The sequence below is a fragment of the Narcine bancroftii genome, chromosome 11, assembly GCF_036971445.1.
Source record: "Narcine bancroftii isolate sNarBan1 chromosome 11, sNarBan1.hap1, whole genome shotgun sequence".
Classification (NCBI taxonomy): domain Eukaryota; kingdom Metazoa; phylum Chordata; class Chondrichthyes; order Torpediniformes; family Narcinidae; genus Narcine; species Narcine bancroftii.
The window spans coordinates 16,094,120-16,114,192 of record NC_091479.1 but is presented as its reverse complement, the minus strand read 5'-3'; the positions used below and the strand labels follow the sequence as shown (position 1 = coordinate 16,114,192).

At 45.1% G+C, this 20,073-nt stretch overlaps 1 protein-coding gene across 2 annotated transcripts in view; it reads right to left on the bottom strand.

Moving 5' to 3' along the window:
- Positions 1–20,073, bottom strand: part of ppcdc (phosphopantothenoylcysteine decarboxylase) — a 76,104-nt gene that overhangs the window by 13,435 nt on the left and 42,596 nt on the right. Inside the window, exon 5 of one of the 2 annotated variants that reach the window (XM_069902695.1) lies at positions 6,890–6,958. The exons of the other annotated variant lie outside the window; for it this stretch is intronic. Coding sequence (XP_069758796.1) covers positions 6,921–6,958 — 38 coding nt within the window. The 3' untranslated portion in view covers positions 6,890–6,920. The remainder of the gene's footprint in view (positions 1–6,889; positions 6,959–20,073) is intronic. 2 annotated transcript variants of the gene reach the window in all.

Below are 20,073 nucleotides of genomic sequence, written 5' to 3'. Positions count from 1 at the left end.
AATGGCCGTCACCCTGCTGTCGGTCTCAATTTAAAATTGGCAAGCCCCACCATTAGTTTTGCCAATCACGCAACACGCAATCTCAAGCGATCTGAAAATACACTCATCAGGCATTTCCTAATCCCTATCGATGACAGATACCAGGGGCTTGACCTCGACGAAGGGCTCAGGCCCAAAACGTTGGTTATATATCTTTGCCTCATATGGACGCTGCGGGACCGGCTGAATTTCTCCCCTAATTTTCTGCATTTACATGTTCTTGAACTCACCTCCTGCTTGAAAGTAGTAACAAAAACCCAGGGTGAGGAAGACCGTTTATGGCTGACTTCTTGAGGCAACGTATCAACGTGGCACCAGCTGCTCAGTATATAACTTTCTAATTTTCCCTGGCATTATTTAAATCACATTTTGGAATGTGAGTGGAATATGCAGGCCACGGCTATGGTATGGCTGTGGAAGTCAAGTATTTGTTCATACTCTGCTCGCACGGTAAACACGAGATAGCGTTTCTCCAGGACCACAGAGCATCTTTACGTAAATACAAGTTAGAACAGAAGTTCAACACATTGAAATATTAAGACATATACAGTAAAAGTTCATGGTACCCTATCCACATATGTTCTGGGTATTCAGGAGCCTGTTGGCTTGGGGGGAAAAACTGTTGCCTAATCTAGATGTAAGGGTCCGAGTGCTATGGTACCTCCTACCAGATGGCAGAAGGGAGAACGGTTTACGTGAGGGGTGTGTGGAGACCTTCACAATGTTTATTGCCTTTCGCCTGCATCGAGTGTTGTCCTTCAGGGTAGAAAGAGAGCCCCTAATGGTCTTTTCCGCTGACTTCACTATCCTTTGTAGGGTCTAGCGGTCCGAGGAGGCGCAGCTTCCAAGCTAGACGGTGATGCAATTACACAGGATGCTCTCGATATATCCTCTGTAGGATGTAGTGAGGATGGAGGGTGGGAGATGGACTTTCCTCAGCCTTTGCAGGAAGTAGAGGCGCTGCTGGGCTTTCTTAGCTGTGGAGCTGGTGTGAAGGGATCTGGTGAGATGCCCCGCCAAGTGCGCCCCAAGGAGCTCGATACTCTTGACGACCTCAACAGTGGAGCCGTCAATGGTCAGCGGAGCATAGATTCCACCCCCCCACCCCCCCACCACCCCGGCCCTCTTGAAGTTGACAACCATCTCTTTTTTTTAATGCTAGGGTCTGTCTAGTTTCTTTAATGTAAGGATCTGTCGAGTTGACGAATACAACTTGATTAATCCTTCTGTTGCTGGGATGGTTGTAGACCCAAGGGCAGTGGAGGGCCCCATTACATGTGATGACAGCCTGGCTTGATAAAATTCCTCTAGCCCTGATTTCTCCAAAACGTACAAGAAATGGGGGAACCAAAACTACCTGAGGGGAGGGAGGCACATCTGTGTGACTGGTCCACAGTACGATGCAACAGGTATAATGGGTAATGCTTGCCGCTGAGGAGGAGACTGTTTTGTCATTGGTTAATGTCAGGTAACACTCAATGTTAGCAAACTAAGGAATTGATGGTGGACTTCAGGAAGGGGAAACCAGGAGAACAAAACCAGTCCTCATTGAGGGGTCAACAGTGGAGAGGCTTAATAACTTCAAATTCCCGGGGAGTCAACATCTCTTGAAGATCTATCCTGGGCCTCCATGTCAATGCAATCACTAAGAAGGCTCGCCAGTGACTATACTTCGTGAGGAGTTTGAGGAGATTTGGTCTGTTGCCAAAAATTTTGCATATTTCTACAGGTGGAGAGCATTCTGACTGGTGTGAAGGTGCCTATACACAGGATAAAATTACACGGAGTTGTGAACTCGGCCAGTGCCATAATGAGCATTAGTCCTCACTTCATCCAGGACATCTACAAGAGGTGGTATCTCAGGAAAGCAGCCTCGATCCTCAAGGACACCCCCCCACCCCCCCAGGCCATGCTCTCTTCACCCTCCTACCATCAGGAAGGAGGTACAGGAGCCTGAAGACGAGCACTCAGCGGCATGAGGACAGCTTCTTCCCCGCTCGCTGAACGATCGATGAACCAAAGTGAACACACTTTACAAAAACAGCTTCTTCCCTTCCGCCATCTAATTTCCAAATGGACAGTGAACCTCAGACACCGCCTCAATTTTTTTCTTTTGCACGAATTAATGCCCTGTAATTTATACCATTATTTTGCACTTGTTAAGCTCCCGCAAAATAAAGAACTTTGAAGCATTGGTCCATGACAATAAATTCTGATTCTGATTTTGACATGAAATCGTTGGATGGACATCAGGAAAGGGAACTGGGCGGTGAAGCTTAAGAGATTATTATTGACGTAACTCATGGAAATTCAGCACCATGATACCCATGGGAGGAATACACCTGAAGATAACGCCATGAGAATACTTAATCACATCCGTCCAGCATTTAAAAAAAGCTCGCATGAAAGGCTGGTGAATCAACGCTCTTGCTCTTTGAGATAAAACGCAGTCCTCCTTTATCAAAACCCAGCTTCAAAGCGGAAAAACATTCTGAGAATCCTGCAAGGCCTGTGGTCCGCAGATGCTGGGGAACTAGAATAGGAACCCACTGGCGTCACTAGGAGGGTGCGGACTGCACCATCAGAGGGGATGACACCAAAATGACAGCAGAAATTTATTTTAATATCCCTGTCATTAGTTATAACATCAAAAACATTCTTTGTCAGCTCAACTTACATGTATCAACATCCCTACGAGGCTAAAACTCGACGCTCGTTTACTTTTTGAGCCTTCTAACGCGCTCCGGTCAGAGCTGTTGTTATTCCCCAATGACCACGATGCTTTGAATCACATGGTTTCGCCTGCGCGCGCCACCAGCAGGCGCTGTTGCTTCCGTTGGTGTTGGCTAATTTATAGTCGCTGCTTTTGTCAGATTTTCTGGCATTTTAACCACAATATCGTGGTATTTGTGAACCGATGTCAATAACATTTCTGAGAACGTAACAATCAAGTTTAATGTTAAAATTAACAAAATTTTGGCGTCGCGATTTTATTTCGAATTCTGTTGTTTTCTTTCTGGCCGGATTTTCACTTTAACCATGTGAAACTATAGAAATGTAAATACATTTAAGCTGTGGGTAGGAACTGTAATTTTAATTTTGCTGGTTGTTTATCTCACTACTATTGCCGTTACATTCAGTGAATTATGATTTACTAGTGCCATCAGTACAAAAAACATTACTAAAGATTCTGTATGGTTTGGTACAGGAGGAGATCCATGGGGGTGGGGGGGTGGGGGGTGACACCATGAGTTACTGCACAGGGTGACACCATGCCTAGTGACGCCACTATGTGAAAAAGAAGCAGCTATTAGACAATGTCTTTGGAGGGAGAACTAGACTTAAATGCCTTGAAAAAGAATTGTGCGTTCCCTGTTCATGACCATTGAGGCCGTTTGGCCCACCGTCAATGCCAGACCTCTGAGAAATCGCTTTCTATGCCCTCACTTTATCCTCTTCTACTTATACTAGCTCATGTGCCCATCAGCTCCTGAGGAAGGGCTCAGGCCCCCAAACGACCCTTTGTGGCCTGCTGAGATCCTTCAGCGCTTTTCAGTATCAAAATCAGAAGTTTACTCTTGAAAAGCAGTAACTTCCCGCACACCTTGGCACGCAGAATAGAACGGCTGGCTGCCTGAACTGAATTTGACCTTTAAAGGGACATTGATATAGATTTATCCAGGAGACAAAGGCCACGATTCTCTCTCCTTTGGAAAAGACATTGACACAGAGCAGATCTACCAGTTCCTGCAGTCTATTTAACACATAGTGTCAACATTCGATTAAAAGCTCTCCTTTATCAACATACTTTGGAAGTACAAAGGTATTCAGAAAATTCAAGGCCATCTGTTTAACAGTACAGCCTATTATTAATGCACAGTGAATAAACAAGACAATCCCACCATCTGCTCTCAATTGTCATCAAGTTTTACTGAGATTAATTAATCCAAACTGCTGTAAATACAGACGGATCAAAATCCTTGCAGTGTTTAGCTTTTAAAGGAGAAATATGCTTCAGAATAAAGCTCACCTACTGATACCAAAACTAAAATATTGTTCTGTTAATTATAATTATAAAATAAGTTAGTATACTATTTATAATGGTACTTTGAAATTCTACTAACTTTGCACAGTTTAATCATACCACTGTATCACTGTAACCTGTGTTATGTCTATGAACTCTGGAGAAAATAAAACTTTAACCAGCTTGATAACGCGACAAATAACGAGACTTGATGGGATATAGTGGATGAGCGGCTGAAGAACACACAGGCTGTTGGCAACTCGAAGCGAGGAACGCACACAGGCTGCGGTCAGGAGGCTCGCGCCGGGTGGGGGGGGGGGGGGGGTTGCTGGAGACAGGCTCGAGACCGGCTGAAGGGCTGCCAGGTATCCGAACCGGGATGCGAGAGGGTGCTGAGGGCTTCCTGATCGTGTTCAAGGTTTGGATCTGGAGCTCAGGCTGCTGAGGCTTCGTCCTGGAGGCCGTGCAGCTGAGGAGGCGGCGGGAGAGATGGAGGCACATCCAGTGAAGCAACTCTCTTTTGCTTCTCTTTCTCTGACCGTAACGGGTACCAGGCAATTTCTACTGATGTCTGTTCTTTGTCAGCCTTACAGCAGACAAAAGGCAATTTTGTGTAAAACAGTATTACATCTGTTTTATTGCTTGACAGTAAAAGAACCCTGAATCCTGTGATTGTAGTTTCCTACGGCCACGAATCCCATCCTCCAAAAATAGTTCAGGATTTGACGGGTAATTGGTGTATTTGAGCAGCGCAGACTCTCTATATAGTAAAAATAAATGATTATGAATATATATAACCATATAACAATTACAGCACAGAGACAGGCCAACTTGGCGCTTTTAGTCCATGCCGAACACCTTCTCCCACCTAACCCCACTGACCTATATATAACCATCTATTGATTGCGAAAAGTTGCTGATGTCGACAGAAAGATTGTTCTTTCTGACATTATTGTTATTTGTTCTTCAGAACTGTACAGGACAGGACTGACGGCTTCTCATGTGTGGAGTTGCTTGCTATTGGCTCTGGCTGTAGAGATGTTCCACTCTGCTGATATAACAGATGGAGATGCTTTCCCACTGGCCAGTTTAGTGGTGGCCGAGAGTCTGTATTAGTATAACACCTGTCTGGTCCACGTCTATGGCATCCCACCAGATTCTATATCTCTGTCCTGCGTTCTGACTGTATTGTTTGTTATTCATTGAATACAGAACATTACAGCACAGGAATTCAGCCCTCACCCACATCTCTCCCACACATCTGCCCAGGCCCCTTTTACCCCGAGATGCTACGAGGATAGGAACCCCCCTGTCCTCACCTACCACCCTGCCAGCCTCTGCTTCCAACCTATTGTCCTCCAAAATTTCCACCACCAGGCACATCTTCCCCTCTCCTCCTTTCTCTGGCTTCCGCCGGGACCGCTCCCTCCGTGACTCCCTCGTGCACTCGTCCCTTCCCATCAATCCGCCCTCTTGGCCCCTTCCCCTGTGACCACAGGAAGTGCCACATGTGCCCGCACCCTCCTCCCTCGCCACCATTCGGGACCCCAAACAGTCCTTACAAGTGGAGCGTGTGAATCTGCAGTGGGGGAAGTGGGGGGGGGGGTCATCTACTGCATCCGGTGCACCCGTTGTGGTCTCCTCTACATAGGAGAGACTGGGGGCAGACTGAGAGACCGCTTTGTTGAGCACTTACACTCTCTCCAGTACAACAGCAGGGACTCCCAGTGGCCACCCATTTCAAACCTCCATCCCATTCCCACACCAACATGATCCTCATGCATTGCCAGACTGAGGTTAAAGGAGGAACAATACCTAATATTCCGTCTAGGCAGCAGTTCTCAACATGTTTCTTTCCATTCACACACCACCTTAAGTAATCCCTTACTAACCATGGATCACCGATAGCATCCTAAGCTGCCTAGGAGATTGTAATTGGCTAACATCAAATAGCAGTTAGTATTAAGGTGGCAGTACGGTTACGTAGTGGGTACATGGTTACATACTGGGCAGCAAGGTTATGTACTGGGTGGCACGGTTACATACTGGGCAGCAAGGTTATGTACTGGGTGGCACAGTTACATACTGGGCGGCATGGTTACATACTGGGTGGCACGGTTACATACTGAGCAGCATGGTTACATACCGGGCGGCATGGTTACATACTTGGCGGCAAAGTTATGTACTGGGAAGCACAGTTATGTACAGGGCGGAATGGTTACATACTGGGCGGCATGGTTACATACTGGGCGGCATGGTTATGTACTGGGTGGCACGGTTACATACTGGGCAGCAAGGTTATGTACTGGGAAGCACAGTTATGTACTGGGCGGCATGGTTACATACTGGGTGGCACGGTTACATACTGAGCAGCATGGTTACATACCGGGCGGCACGGTTACATACTTGGCGGCAAGGATATGTACTGGGAAGCACAGTTATGTACAGGGCGGAATGGTTACATACTGGGAGGCATGGTTACATACCGGGCAGCATGGTTATGTACTGGGTGGCACGGTTATGTACAGGGCGGAATGGTTACAAAGTGGTTAGCTCAGCGCTGTTCCAACACCAGTGACTCAGGTTTCAATCCGGTGCTGTTTGTAAGAAGTTTGCACGGTTTCCCCCTGTCTGGGTGGGGTTTCCTCTGGGGGGAAGGGTCCTCCAGTTTCCTCCCACCATTCAAAATGTACCAGGGTTGTTGGTAAATTGGATTTCACGGGCTCGTGTTGTATGCCTAAATTAAATTCATGTTTGGGGAACTCCATCAACCTCTACTGAGGTGACGGATCTCCCACCAAGCTTGAGTGCAGATAAAAAAGTTACCGGAAACTGAGGTGTCTGAATCCTCCATTCCTTACGTTACGCTTGCTGAAGGCAGCTCCACCCTAGGACCTGGACAAGGAGAGTAAGGTGTGAACCTTGACATCATCCTGCTATGTTCCTTCATCATGCTCCCTCAAAATAAACTTTATTCACAATAAAACTATGTACAAAGAAAAACCATGCAATATCATTCCAAAACTATACATTGTTACTACGTAGCCCCTTCTGGTTACTCTTCCCTCTCTCATTTGAGGGTTTTCTCCTCCATTCTCAGCCCCTCAATGCCCCGTAACACAAGGTCTCGAAACTATAGCCCTTCCCCACAGCGCCCTCACGTTGGCTACGCCAGGCCTCAGGGTGTCAGCATTCCCTCCCAGATGCCTCGGTGTGCCGGAAGACCGACAAGTTTAGGGTCGGGCCAAAGGGGTGCCGTTCGCCCGAGTCGAAGATCTTCCAGCGGCCCAGCCACGCCGCTCCCGATTCCAACCTCAGCTGTCTCTCGAAGCCCCTGTTCTTCTGTGGGGGAACTGCATTCTGTCAGCAGCGTCGGAACTGCGCAGGTTAAATGCCACTGAAAGCGCACGGACGTGACGAAGGAACCCAGGCGGTCTCGCAGCTTCCATAGGACGGCTGAATTCCCCGACCATTTCTCTGTGTGTTTTACGACAGTCAACAGACTTGCGTGTTTGGAAGGCATGCATTTTACTATTGATCTGATAAGCTCTTCTATCTACACAAAGATAGGTTAAAATCTTCGGATTAGCAATGTCACCTTGACGCTGTGGTTTCCACTCCCGCTCTACAACTTGGCTATATGTGGAGTCATTTAGTCTAGACAGCTAAAAGTTAAACAACTTTCCTTGGCTCCCATCTGTCTGAATGCCAGCTACCGTACATTTGTTTTTGGGACAGGGTTTATTTGGGTAGGGGAAGCAGTAAATAAACTGGCGCAACAGGCCTCCTTGTAAGTGTTTAATTTATTCTGCGATCTGAGCCAGCAGGAGAATTGAGTCAGCATCGTGTGGGAAATCGTTTTTTAAATATATGGCATTATAAATTAGGGGATTGTTATGATGGATTGATTAATGATTAAATATGATATACCTCATAATACGTTATTTTCAATTGAGGGCTTATTTAAGAGAGAAACGAGGATCAGAAATGATTTTCAAAGATCCTTCAAATTTGGAACAAATTATGGTTGATGGAAAGACGAAAAAGTTTATTTCAATTGCATGCGTATTATTTCGAGAACAGGTTTGTTGAACTCAAAAGAAAGGTGGGAACGAGATCTTGATGTGACTACAGATCAACAAGACTGGCAAAATTTATGTTAAAAAGTTATGACAAATACTACCAATGTAAGATATAGATTACTTCATTATCATTTTCTACACCAATTACATATTTACTCCTCAGAAATCGAGTAGATGGAGATCGACTTTATCGTAACAATGTTTTAGATGTGGAACAGAAATTGGAACCTTTTTCTCACTCGACATGGTCTTGTTCAAAGGTCAACCCTTTCTGGGTTTCCATCGGATAACGGGGGTGAATTTTCCTTTAAACCCTGAATCACTTGTTAGGAAATATTGGAAATGGCGCTCCTGAATTGTTGATGTCAGATTCTCAATTAAAATTTGTTCATTTGGTTTTAGTAAATGAATTCGGGGCTTGCTGACATGATATAAAAGAGATACTCGCAATAGGTTCGAAGTCAGTTACTTGTTCTACTTGACGGGAATCAGAGTAGATTTGACTACTCTGTCAATCTGGAAAAAAAAAAATCGATTTAAAATTAAAGATGCAAAGTCTGAATTTGATGCGATGTGGGGCCCATTGATGGATTATAATTATAATCTGAAGAGTTGAAGTGGTGGGATCGGGGATTCCGGGCATTCCCTGCCTGGCGTCTGGGGGCCTCTATTCGAATCATATTTACAATATATGCGGATCACCTTGTTTAGAGGGAGGGGGTAGATTAGAAGAGTATTATTAAGAGTAAAGGAGGGGGGTTAACAAAGCAACATGATCACATCAGAGAAGTTTTAAAATATCTTATATAAGGGAATTTTACCTGTATTATTTGTATTCAATATTATTTCTGGACATAGTACGTAATGATTTTATTGTTTAATTATTCTCCTGAATGAAATAATTTTAGTTAATGCTTCTAATTTACAAATGATTTGTGCTATCATTAGTTTAGCTCGTGTAAAGGGTTTTTGTTAAACTCAATACAAATACCTTAAAAATAAAAATTTGACTGCTCTTTCACAATTTTCAAGGTTTCTATTCACCACCACCCTCCCCCCTCCCCAGCAATATATCTTTGTCTCCTGAAAGACCGGCCGAGTTCCTCTCGCATTTTGATGCATTTTTACTACAATCACGGCATCTGCAGATGTTCATGTTTCACTCCATTCTGTCTGACCATTGTTATCTATCCATCCATCCATTGATCTATCTGTCTATCTATCCATCCAACCATTGATCTATTTGTCTATCTATCCATCCATCCATTGATCTATCTGTCTATCTATCATGGTATTGGAAAGCATGAGCAAAGCATCAGACCGGAGGAGCATCAAAACGACCGAGAGGATCACTGGGGTCTCCCTTCCCTCTTTAGACAAATTAACAGGGAGCATTGCTTAAATAGGGCTCGAAGAATTATTGAGGACCCTTTGCGTCCAGTGCATCTGCACACTACCATTAGGAAGGAGTTATGGGAGTGCCAGACTGAGAAACAGCTTCTTCCTACAGGCTGTGAGATTGATGTAAGCCAGTAAATCATCCTAAAAAAAATTCTAAATATTAATTTTAATTATATCTTTAGGCACAGGTGCTCCCCTACTTACGATGGTCCGGCTTACGATTGTTCACCGTTACGATAGTTCGAATCCTGTTCTTCCGATCTCTTCCCGCGCTTGCGAAGCTGGGCTTTCTGGATGGGGAGTATTGTACAGCATTCTTAGTGCCCAGTGCGCTTTCCGCTGGGTATGTTAATAGTTTTTTCCCCCCAATGTGAAATAAAAGTATTCAACGTTTAATTACAAAAAAAAACTGGTAGGTGTAGTGTTCTTTCTTGACTTGCGACTTTTTTCGACTTGTGAGGGATTGGCTGGAACGCCCCCCCCATCGTAAGTTGAGGAGCAACGGTTAGAGAGAATGGAGTGAAACGCGAATGTCTGCAGACACCATGTTTGTAGTAAAAATACACCAAAATGCGAGAGGAACTCAGCAGGTCTTTCAGCGTCCATAGGAGACAAAGATATATTGCTGATGTTTTGGGCCTGAGCCCTTCTTCAAGGAATATTTATATTTATATATGATTATTATGTAATGTGTCTGTGTGTTCACTGTGGTCTGGAAGAAGGTCAGATGATAATAAACGAGCTTGAATTAAAATAAAAACACAACGCTGGAGAGCCTCAGCCAGTCAAACAGTGTCCTTTGTACAGCAAAGATAAAGATACATAACCATAGGTGGTAATAGAAGTAATGGAGGTCATCTCCCTCCATCATCTACCTCTTGCCTGTGGGACTGTGGTCTTCGCTCTGCCCCTCCCTTCCCTGCACCATTTTCTCATCCCTTGACGAAGAGCTGAGGCCCAAAATGTTGATTATGTATCTTCAGGCTTGGATTAACCATTAGCAAAATAAGCACCAAGGGAAGGGGACACCATAGAATTTCTTTCTCCCAGGGCCAGATTTACCATGATGGAGCTGAACTAGTGCCCCCCCAAAAAAAGGGGGCCCCACAATAAATGGAAAAAAAACATATATTATTTAATATAGTTGTGCGGTCTGACCGGGGGGTAGGGGTTGGTTGAGAGAGCAGATCTGGACCTGTGCAACTCCCCCCCACCCCACCCCATTCACCAAAAATCCATTCGCGCACATGCTGTTCCTTTCTGAGGAGTGGGGTCTCCTCATATCAAACCCCCACACTGGCGGAAATGAACCATTGTCATCCTATGGGATAGACAGCCAGAAGATTTCACATTATTGAGTCTTTATATCTTGCCAGTTAGACAATAGAAGGGTCAAGGGGGAACCATTGTTGGGCTGCGCTGAGGATATCAGTTGGCCTTAATCCGGCCCTGTGTACCTTTATTGTTGCTGTATAAAGTGCAGGACACCGTTGGTGTGTTTTTACTTCAACCATTGGGTCTGCAGACTTTCGTGTTTCACTCTTGAACTAATTGATTTTGAAATTAAAAGGATCCCTTTGTAAACAAACCGATGTCTACAGAGCTCAAGGTACTGGCTCAGAGCAAGGACAACACACATAAGGAACAGATTGCAAACTGACATGATCGTGAGACGTTCTCACATGCATCAGGCCAAAGGCAAGAGAACAGTTATGTTAATTGGCCGACATCAAACCAGACAGCAGACATCCTCAGCTAAGTTATTTATTCATTATTTGTAACAGTGATCAAGGAAAGTTCCAGAACAGACTTATTTTGTCCTTTAGCACTTCAAACGTGATCAAAGAAGTATTTATTCTATTAATAATTAGGATATTTGTGTAGCCAGAGAGTCAGGCAGGGTTGCAGGGCTGCCGGAATCACCGGAGCGCCGGTCCAGCACCTCATCGGGCCCACTCAGGGTGAGGGCAGCGGCGGCAGCGTGCCACCCCCACCTCCCCTGAGCGCTATTCTGGACATACCCGCTTCTTCCATGGCTGGTCATCCTACAATTCGCTCTCAATTATACAACTTCTCGTACAACATGGCGGCCATCAAGCCCAGGTCTTGCGAGACCTCCTTGTCACCGTTTCTGGTGAGATCTGGTACCTAAAAACATTAGCTGGAGTCAGCCCCCTCACAACACTCATTTTGGGTTCTCTGTCTTCAGAAGCTTTTGGACCATCCGTGGGACCATTCTTCGCAATATTTAGTCTTGTTGGTGTTCCCATTGCAAATGTAATTCAAAGAAATTGTTTGAGCAAAATCTTGAAACAAACAATGTTATTGTAATTGTACTGAGGCATTTGCTGTTATCTGTCATCCTGAAAGTATAAAAACTTCATACGGTGTGAGTTCAGGGATTCCGAGAGAACGTCTACTGGTCCTGTTGAATTCAGACCGTTTGCATTTCCCATGGTCTGTGGCTCTGTCACGGTCAGAACCATGACACGCTCGACAGCCTTACCAACTACTTCGCAATCACTTTCTGGTGATGGGGAGTAGATGCATTTGAGATTTGCTTTTTAGATTTAGACATACAGGCTGTTTCGGCCCACGAGTCCGTGCTGCCCAATTTATACCCATATTTCAAATGGTGGGAGGAAACCGGAGCCCCCAGGGAAAGCCCATGCAGACAAAGGGAGAACATAAAAACTCCATACAAACTCAAACCCCAGTCCTGATTGCTTGCATTGTAAAGGCTTTGCTACATCAACCGTGTCACCCTCAGTTGGACAGCCTGCTTTTTGTGAATAGGGAACACCAGGGCAATTTCTTAATTGACAGTTGTACAGGAAGTACCTTAACGGGAAGGCTCTCACTGCCAGCCAGGTCAAGTCATGGCAATGAGGCATTCTACCAGATGGTCTGCTCCAGGAACCCACCCCGTCGAGTCCCCATCTCTCAGTGCCTGATGGGCTTGTGGTCAAAGGTGTTTGTCTTTTCCACAAAGGATAGGTGGTGTGGCAAAGTCCAGCTGACTGGGCCACTGCGTGGAAATGGGGCCAGGCCCATCTTTCGCAACACTTGGGCCAGGTAGATCCTCAGCACATAGTGGCAGCTGGTGGCCCGGTCAGACCAGTTACTGAAGAGCCTTGCCTCAGTCTTGTTCCGGTTTACCCTAGCGCCTGATGCTGATCAATCTGCAGGCTGATCGTGCGTCTGAACAGCAATGTCATCCATGTACAGGGAGGCCTTGACCTGAGTGCCTCCACTGCCGGGTAATATCACTCCTCTTATGCCCTCGTTCTTCCTGATGGATTCAGCAAAGCCCTCTATGCAGTCCACAAACAGAACTGGAGAGAGCAAGCAGCATTGCCTAGTTCCAGACTTGATGGGGAAGCTCTCTGTAGGCACCTCATTTATTTGGACTTGTGACAGAATATAGATATGTTTTTGGGAAATATATTGGGGCAGGTTTGAGTGTAGGTCACATACAAACACTTTGAAACAGATTTTATTTAAAATACTGGAGCTCTGCTCATGCGTGACATGTCGGGGCCAACAACCTTTCCAAAAGCTTTGGAGAGTGCCCGAGAAACTCCAGACGATAACCTCTTTCTTTCAGGTCACCACAGAGTTCCTTTTTGTTTCTCTAATTTCAAGTGAAACATTAGGCGGCCAGTCCTCTCCTCTTGCATGAACCACAAGGGCTTTGACCAGGCTGAACTAAGCACTCACAACCCATCTTCCAAATGGGGTTTTCCACAAGCTTTCCAGCTTGTCCTGTTCTAGTCCCAGCTACTGCTGCTAAACTGTAGGACTGCAGAACTGATCTCTGTGTGTGTGTCTCTCTCTCTCCCCTGTTTGACTCTCTCTGCTTGCAAAACCACACAACCCTCTTAGAACAGCTCCAGGCAGCCTGCGGCTCTGACAAGTTCTTTCATCTGTTGCCTTTTTGTAAACAACAATCTATTCATGAAGTCTCTTGGACACTCTCCAATACCAGGGCGCTGTGGGGATGGACTGCAGTCTAGGGTCCCCACCCACCAACGGGCATTGAGGGACTGAGATTGAAGGTGGAAGGCCTTCAAACAGCAGAGGGGGTAGAAGCAACAAGGTGCTACAGGGGTGGTAATGGGGTAAATAGGACTGAATGTAACAAGGCACAGTGTCGGGAATGTATGGATGTGCAAGTAAGGGTGGGAACAGACTCTGAACGCTTTTCCTTTTGTCAATAATTTATTGTGAATAAAGTCTATTTTTGGTTAAAATATCTTAATTATTGGGTAGATGCCAGTAAACACACTGGAACAAATTTAACAAGAGTTTAAACTGGGGCTGGAGTTCAGCTTTTCAGTGCAATTGAGCTGGAGGTGGGCCTCGTAGCCTTTGAGAGATTGAATGCTGATTACATCGTTTAATCAGGCACAAGACACAGAGATGGAAATCTAAACATTGAGTTCGACCACCGATCTTTAGCCTGTAGGTTTAACAAACAAACAGCGCTCTGGAAAACGGCCTTTTCAACAGATCTCTAACGTCGCCTTCTTTACTTAAATCACCCATGGGCAAGAGGATTGAAAGGCCGACCGGGAATGTTTCTCGTCGTCTGGCGCTAATTGATGCTCATTTTGAATGTCAGATTGAAGGATTTAAATTGCACTGCTGAAACATGAATCGAGCGCATTTAAAATCGAGGGGCGGGGAAGAAAAGGCCAGCTAATGTGCTGAGACCGGCAAGAATGATTAGCCAACCAGGACAGGTGGTGTCAGAACCGTTGTGGGAAATGATTGAACTTGCACGGTTCATGCTTGTCCAAACAAAAGAAATACCGTCCACTCTTTTGACACCACAGAGTTCTATCCATGGTGCCAAGGAAGAAATGGGTTTGAAGAATTAAAATTATATTCCGAATTTTGGTTTGAGATCAGTCACTGCTGCCCTACATTAGTTTGCTCAGTTCCTGAACCCATGACCTTCTGACTCAGTCACAGCTGATCCAAAACAGCAAACCTTCTCAGAACTGGCGTGGGAGGTGTGAATAGTATCATCAGATGGCTTGCACTTTGCGTGTCTCAGCGCAAAAACATTGATTGCAAATTGACTTGTCAACATGTCCAGCAAAGCTTTTTTTTAAAAAAAGTTACAGGTTCAGGTCTCCTGCAGAGAAGATTAAAGCAGCGGTTTGGCGACGGCCCTCTTCTCACTCTACTCAGTGTATGGGCCCCCATAACCAATATTTATGCTACGTGAGGTGCAAAGAAAGCCAGGCTTTTACTTAAATGTTGGCCCCCCTGGGGTGGGGGAGAGTGGGGGGGGTGGTGGAATAGGGCTCCTGTTGAGAATGGCTTGTCTACAACTCTCACAGACCACCTTAAGTAATCCCTGACTGATCACAGAGCACCTATGGCATCCTATCCCTGACCAACCACAGAGGACCTATGAGATCATAACCCTGACTAACCGCAGAGCACTATGGCATATATTTTTTTTACATATAAATAATGTTATTTTTTCCATCATCAATTTTCACACTTACCTTCCAGAGTGGCCGTTCACTCAGAACACCCTGTGTACGGACGTATTTGGATGAAGGTACTGACGTAGGCTGCACGTGGGTCGCCCGTCACGTCGTACCCATCGGCCCATTGTCGCGTGGACCACCTCCAGTTCAGTTTAGACTGCAGGCAGTCTGCAATAATGACCAAGGGGGCCGCAGGTAAAATTTCGGAACGGGAATGAGACATTCATTTCTGTTCTGATCTTTACACGCAGACTTCATTCTGTGAATTTGGGAATAATTTCCCAGAAGCTGCAGCTGTGTTTAAAAAAACAGCTGTGGTTAGTAAGGGATTACTTAAGGTGGTATGTGAGTGGGGGTAATAAAGGTTGAGGACCATTGCCTTTCACCTTTGTAACTCTCCTTCATGAAGACATTCATTACAACATTTTCTATCACCTGATGCTTATTTATGTTGAATTTGAAGAAGAATCTTTTGAATTATCATTAACAATTAATAAATGTAGCTTTAAAGTCAGGAACAGTCAGGCTCAGTGCCAAGAGGGGGCATCTGCGGGTATTATCCCTCCCAAGCAAGGTGCTGCATCTCCCCCCCTCCAAAGGTCTCGGCTGTCGCTCGCTGTCAGAGCCGCCCCCACCCACGTCACTAGCATGCAAGGAGCGTCACTAACGTCTAGCTTGATGCATGCTAGCAACTCTCAACCGCCCCCGGCCGCGTCAATGAAGCGATAAAAGCAGTGCTCTCATCTGCTATGTCAGAGGGATGGAGGATGTCAACGCTCATTGGCAGGTAGGTCCCAGCATCCACAGCCCCTCCCACATCCCCGCTGAGAGAATTTAAAAACTTTGCACTGTGCCCCCCTCTAACATTTGTTCTGGCGCCAACCCTGACAAGGAAATGCAATTGACACACTATAGATTTCTCTTTTGATAAGGGAAAAGATTATGCCTGAAGTAACTAAGAATCTATCAGTTCTATTTATTGTCTTTTTTTCAATGAAATAAGTACTCTTTTTAAGTACATTGTTATGGGCCCAGAGGACTCCAAAATCCAGCAGCAATAGAAATTCACCAAGATAAAAGTTGCTTTTAATTATCTTTAAACATGAAAACAGGATCAAACTTTAACTTAACCCCCTTCTAATTCTAAGCGCACGTGTATGTAATGTGTGTGTAAGTTCAGAAAAGTTCTTTGATTCACAGTCCAATCTCACTTCTCAGTCCTCCAAGTTCACTGGTTGCAGGCAAGTCTTATACTGTGCACAGAATTTAACATGTATGAAGTTCACCAGGCTTTGGTGCTTGAAAGGTAAATGGTTACCGTTCTGGAAGGTTCTTGTTGGTTTTCAGAGAGATCGCTGGACGCAAACTGATTCCTTCCGATCAGCCACGTCAGTCTCTTGCCAAAGAAACTTGCCCCATCAGGGTTTTCCAGGTGAATACCCCTTTCTTTCAGGTCACTACAGAGTTCCTTTTCTGTTTCCCTTATTTCAAGTGAAACATTAGACAGCCAGTCCTCTCCTCTTGTATGGACCACAAGGGCTTTAAACAGCCTTAACTAAGAACTCACAACCTGTCTTCAAAATGGGGTTTTTCCCACAAGCTTGTCAGCTTGTCCTGTTCCAGTCCAAGCTGGTGCTGCTGAACTGTAGAACTGAATTCTCTCTCTCTCTCTCTCTCTCTCTCTCTCTCTCTCTCTCTCAGAGAAAAGCCTGTTTGAGTCTCTCTGCTTGCAAAACCAAATGACCTTCTTAGAACAGCAAACTGCATTCAGACAGACTGTGGCACCGACCCAATCTTCCGAGTCCGTTCATCTGTTGCTTTCCAAAACAATAATCCATTACTCCACACCATGTCCAATCAACACCTATGGCATAGGGATTGCTTAAGGTGGGATGCAAGTGGAAAAAAAAGTTTGAAAACCCCTGTTCTAATCGTCCCTCATTGACTTGTTATGTGCGCCGTTTCAGAACTCCAAAGGAAATGGGCCAATGACCATTTTTCTAAAGCCAAATATTTCAGTGACAATTGGGTCTGGAGCACTTACATCCCACCTTAAGCAATCCCTTACTAATCACAGAGCACCGATGGCTTAGGGATTACTTAAAGGGGGATTACTTAAAGGGGTTAGAGTGGAAAGAAAAAGGTTGAGAACCACTGCCTTACAGATTTGAACCTGATGCTGTTAACAACATTGCACCTAATTACTCTAACCATGAAGCAAAGAGACAACGTAAGAATGCTTTTAAAAGGAGACTATAACCATGCAATTCTGTTTTTTTTAATGGGTGGATGTGAGGAAAATAGTTTAAATTCTTCATTCCATTGGTAAGGGTTCATTGCAGCTGGAGTGGTGGGTTGATGCCGCAGCCTTCTGGTAACCTTTGCACCGTTTGGCACTTCATCAATGGGACGGTGTTGATAACACTACTTTGAACCATTGATGGCAGGCATGTGTTGAGGGAGCTGTAGCAAGCTTATCGCGGCAGGGAGTGACTTCAGCAGAACCTTGAAGAAGGCCACGGGTCCCAAACGTCAGTAATACCTCCTTTGGACGCTGCAAGACCAGCTGAGTTCATCCAGCGTTTCTGTGTCGTTTTTTTAACTATAAATCCTTCCTCACAATGAGAGGGTATGTCACAATGTAAAGTGATGGGAATGTCTGGACGTGACACTCGGGGTGAAAAGAGACTTTGAACAGTTTTCTATTTTATGTAAATAAAGTCTATTTATGGCAAAAAAAATTGCATGAAGATCCTAAGATTTCCTCCCTTAACATTTGAATCAAAGATTCCACTCATTCGCATTTAATAACAATTTGTTTCGCGACCACCCGGTTGGCAGCCATTTAAAAACCGTGACGTTTCAGGGAGCTGATTGCGCACATTTGAGTTGCATTGTTCCCCCCGCAGTTGTTCAACATGGTGCAGTGATTGTCAGTGGCATTCCCTGACTTTCATTTCTACAACTTTCCTAATTGTGTCTGGTTTTGAAACTGGTATTTGAAGACTTCAAGGGCAGATTCTTCTAAACAGCAACCACATTTACGTAACTGACTAATCTGTCGGGCCTGGGCCCTGTGTGATACGTTTTTGGGAGATAAATTGGGGGAAGGGTTCGTTAGAGGAGGTCACATACAAACACTTTAAAACAGATCTTATTTGAAATACTGGAGCTCCGCCCCATGCTAGACGTATCGGCGCCACAGCATTTGCAAGAGCTTTGGAGAGTGCCCAAGAGACTTCACTAATGGATTGTTGTTTACAAAAGGCAACAGATGAAATATCTTGCTGGAGTCGCAGATTGTCTGGAGGTGTTCTAAGAGGGTCATGTGGTTTTGCAAGCAGAGAGAGAGAGAGAGTCAAACAGGCTTTCTCTCAGAGAGAGAGAGATAGAGAAAGAGAGAGACACACACACAGATCACTAGTACAGTGTAACAGCCAGTAGAAGCAGCTGGGACTGGAACAAGACAAGCTGGCAAGCCTGTGGAAAGCCCCATTTGGAAGACAGTCTAGTCAAAACCCTTGTGGTTCATGCAAGAGAAGACTGGCTGTCTAGTGTTTCACTTGGAATAAGGGAAACAAAAAGGAACTCTGTGGTGACCTGAAAGAAAGAGGTTCTCATCTGGAGAACCCTGAAGGGTCAGGTTTCGTCAGCAAGACACTGAAGTGGCTGATGGAAGTACATCAGTTGTGGTTGTTCTGGACCAACAAATTTCTCTCTCTGAAAACTGACAAGAACCTTCCTGAGCGGTAACCACTTACCTACCAAACACCAAAGCCTGGTGAACTTTATACATGTTAAATTCTGTGCACAGTATAAGAATTGCCTGATATCGGTGATCTTGGAGGAATGAGAAGTGAGATTGGACTGTGAATCAAATAACTTTTCTGAACTTACACATATATTACATACACCTGCGCTTAGAATTAGAAGGGGCTTAAGTTAGGTTAATTAAGTCAATAGTGATAAGTTAAAGTGTAATTCTGTTTTCATGTTTAAAGATAATTAAAAACAACTTTTGTTTAAGTAACCATTTGTCTTGATGAATATCTATTGCTGCTGTGCTTTGGGGTCCTCTGGGCTCGTAACACAGTGAAATTCCTGGGTGTCAACATCCCTGTGGATCTGACCTGGAGCCTCCATGTCGATACAATCTCAAAGAAGGCTCGCCAGTGGCTATACTTTGTGAGATATTTGAGGAGGTTTGCTAGGTCACCAAAGACTTGAAAACTTCTACAGGTGTACCATGGAGAGCCTTCTGTCTGGTGACAGAGGTGCCAATAGTCAGGACAAGAAAAAAAAAACTCCAGAGGGCTGTTAACTCGGCCTGCGAAATCGCGGCCACCAGTCTTCACTCCGTCAAGAACATCTACAAGAGGCGGTGCCTTAAGAAAGCAGCCTCGATCCTCAAGGAGTCTCACCACCCACGCCATGGCCTCTGCCATCAGGCGGGAAATACAGGAGCCTGAAGACGAGCACTCCGCGGCACGAGGACAGCTTCTTCCCCGCTCACTGAACGATCGATGACTTAACTTTGACTTTTCATGCACAACGGTATTTTTCTTTTTCTTTTTGGTAAAGTGGCTTATATAAATTCTCCACTGAGACGCTGCTGCCAAGCAACAAATTTTGTGACTTGACAATGACAATGTGAGAAACAGAGGTGCCTTCACAGATTTCGCTCGAGACAAAAATTGAGAACAAAGAACATTTATTGCACAACGGTGAAAAGTTGGGTGCTTCCCCTTACCCTGGGAATACACACACACACACTGGGGCTCACCCAACTTTTATACAGGTCATTTCAGTGTAGAGGTACCCTCGCCCCCTTAACATTCTTCTGCCTCCTGGATTGGTTTGGCATTTGGTAATTCAGTCTGCCTACCTGCAGTTTCTGTAAACTTGAAAGACCATGGGGTATTGTTAGGTCTGTTTTGTTCATGAATGAGTGAGACAAACACCAGGCTGAGTCGAAATCAGGGTTCTTTGTTCTTTATTACCGGATTGTAACACTTGCAAC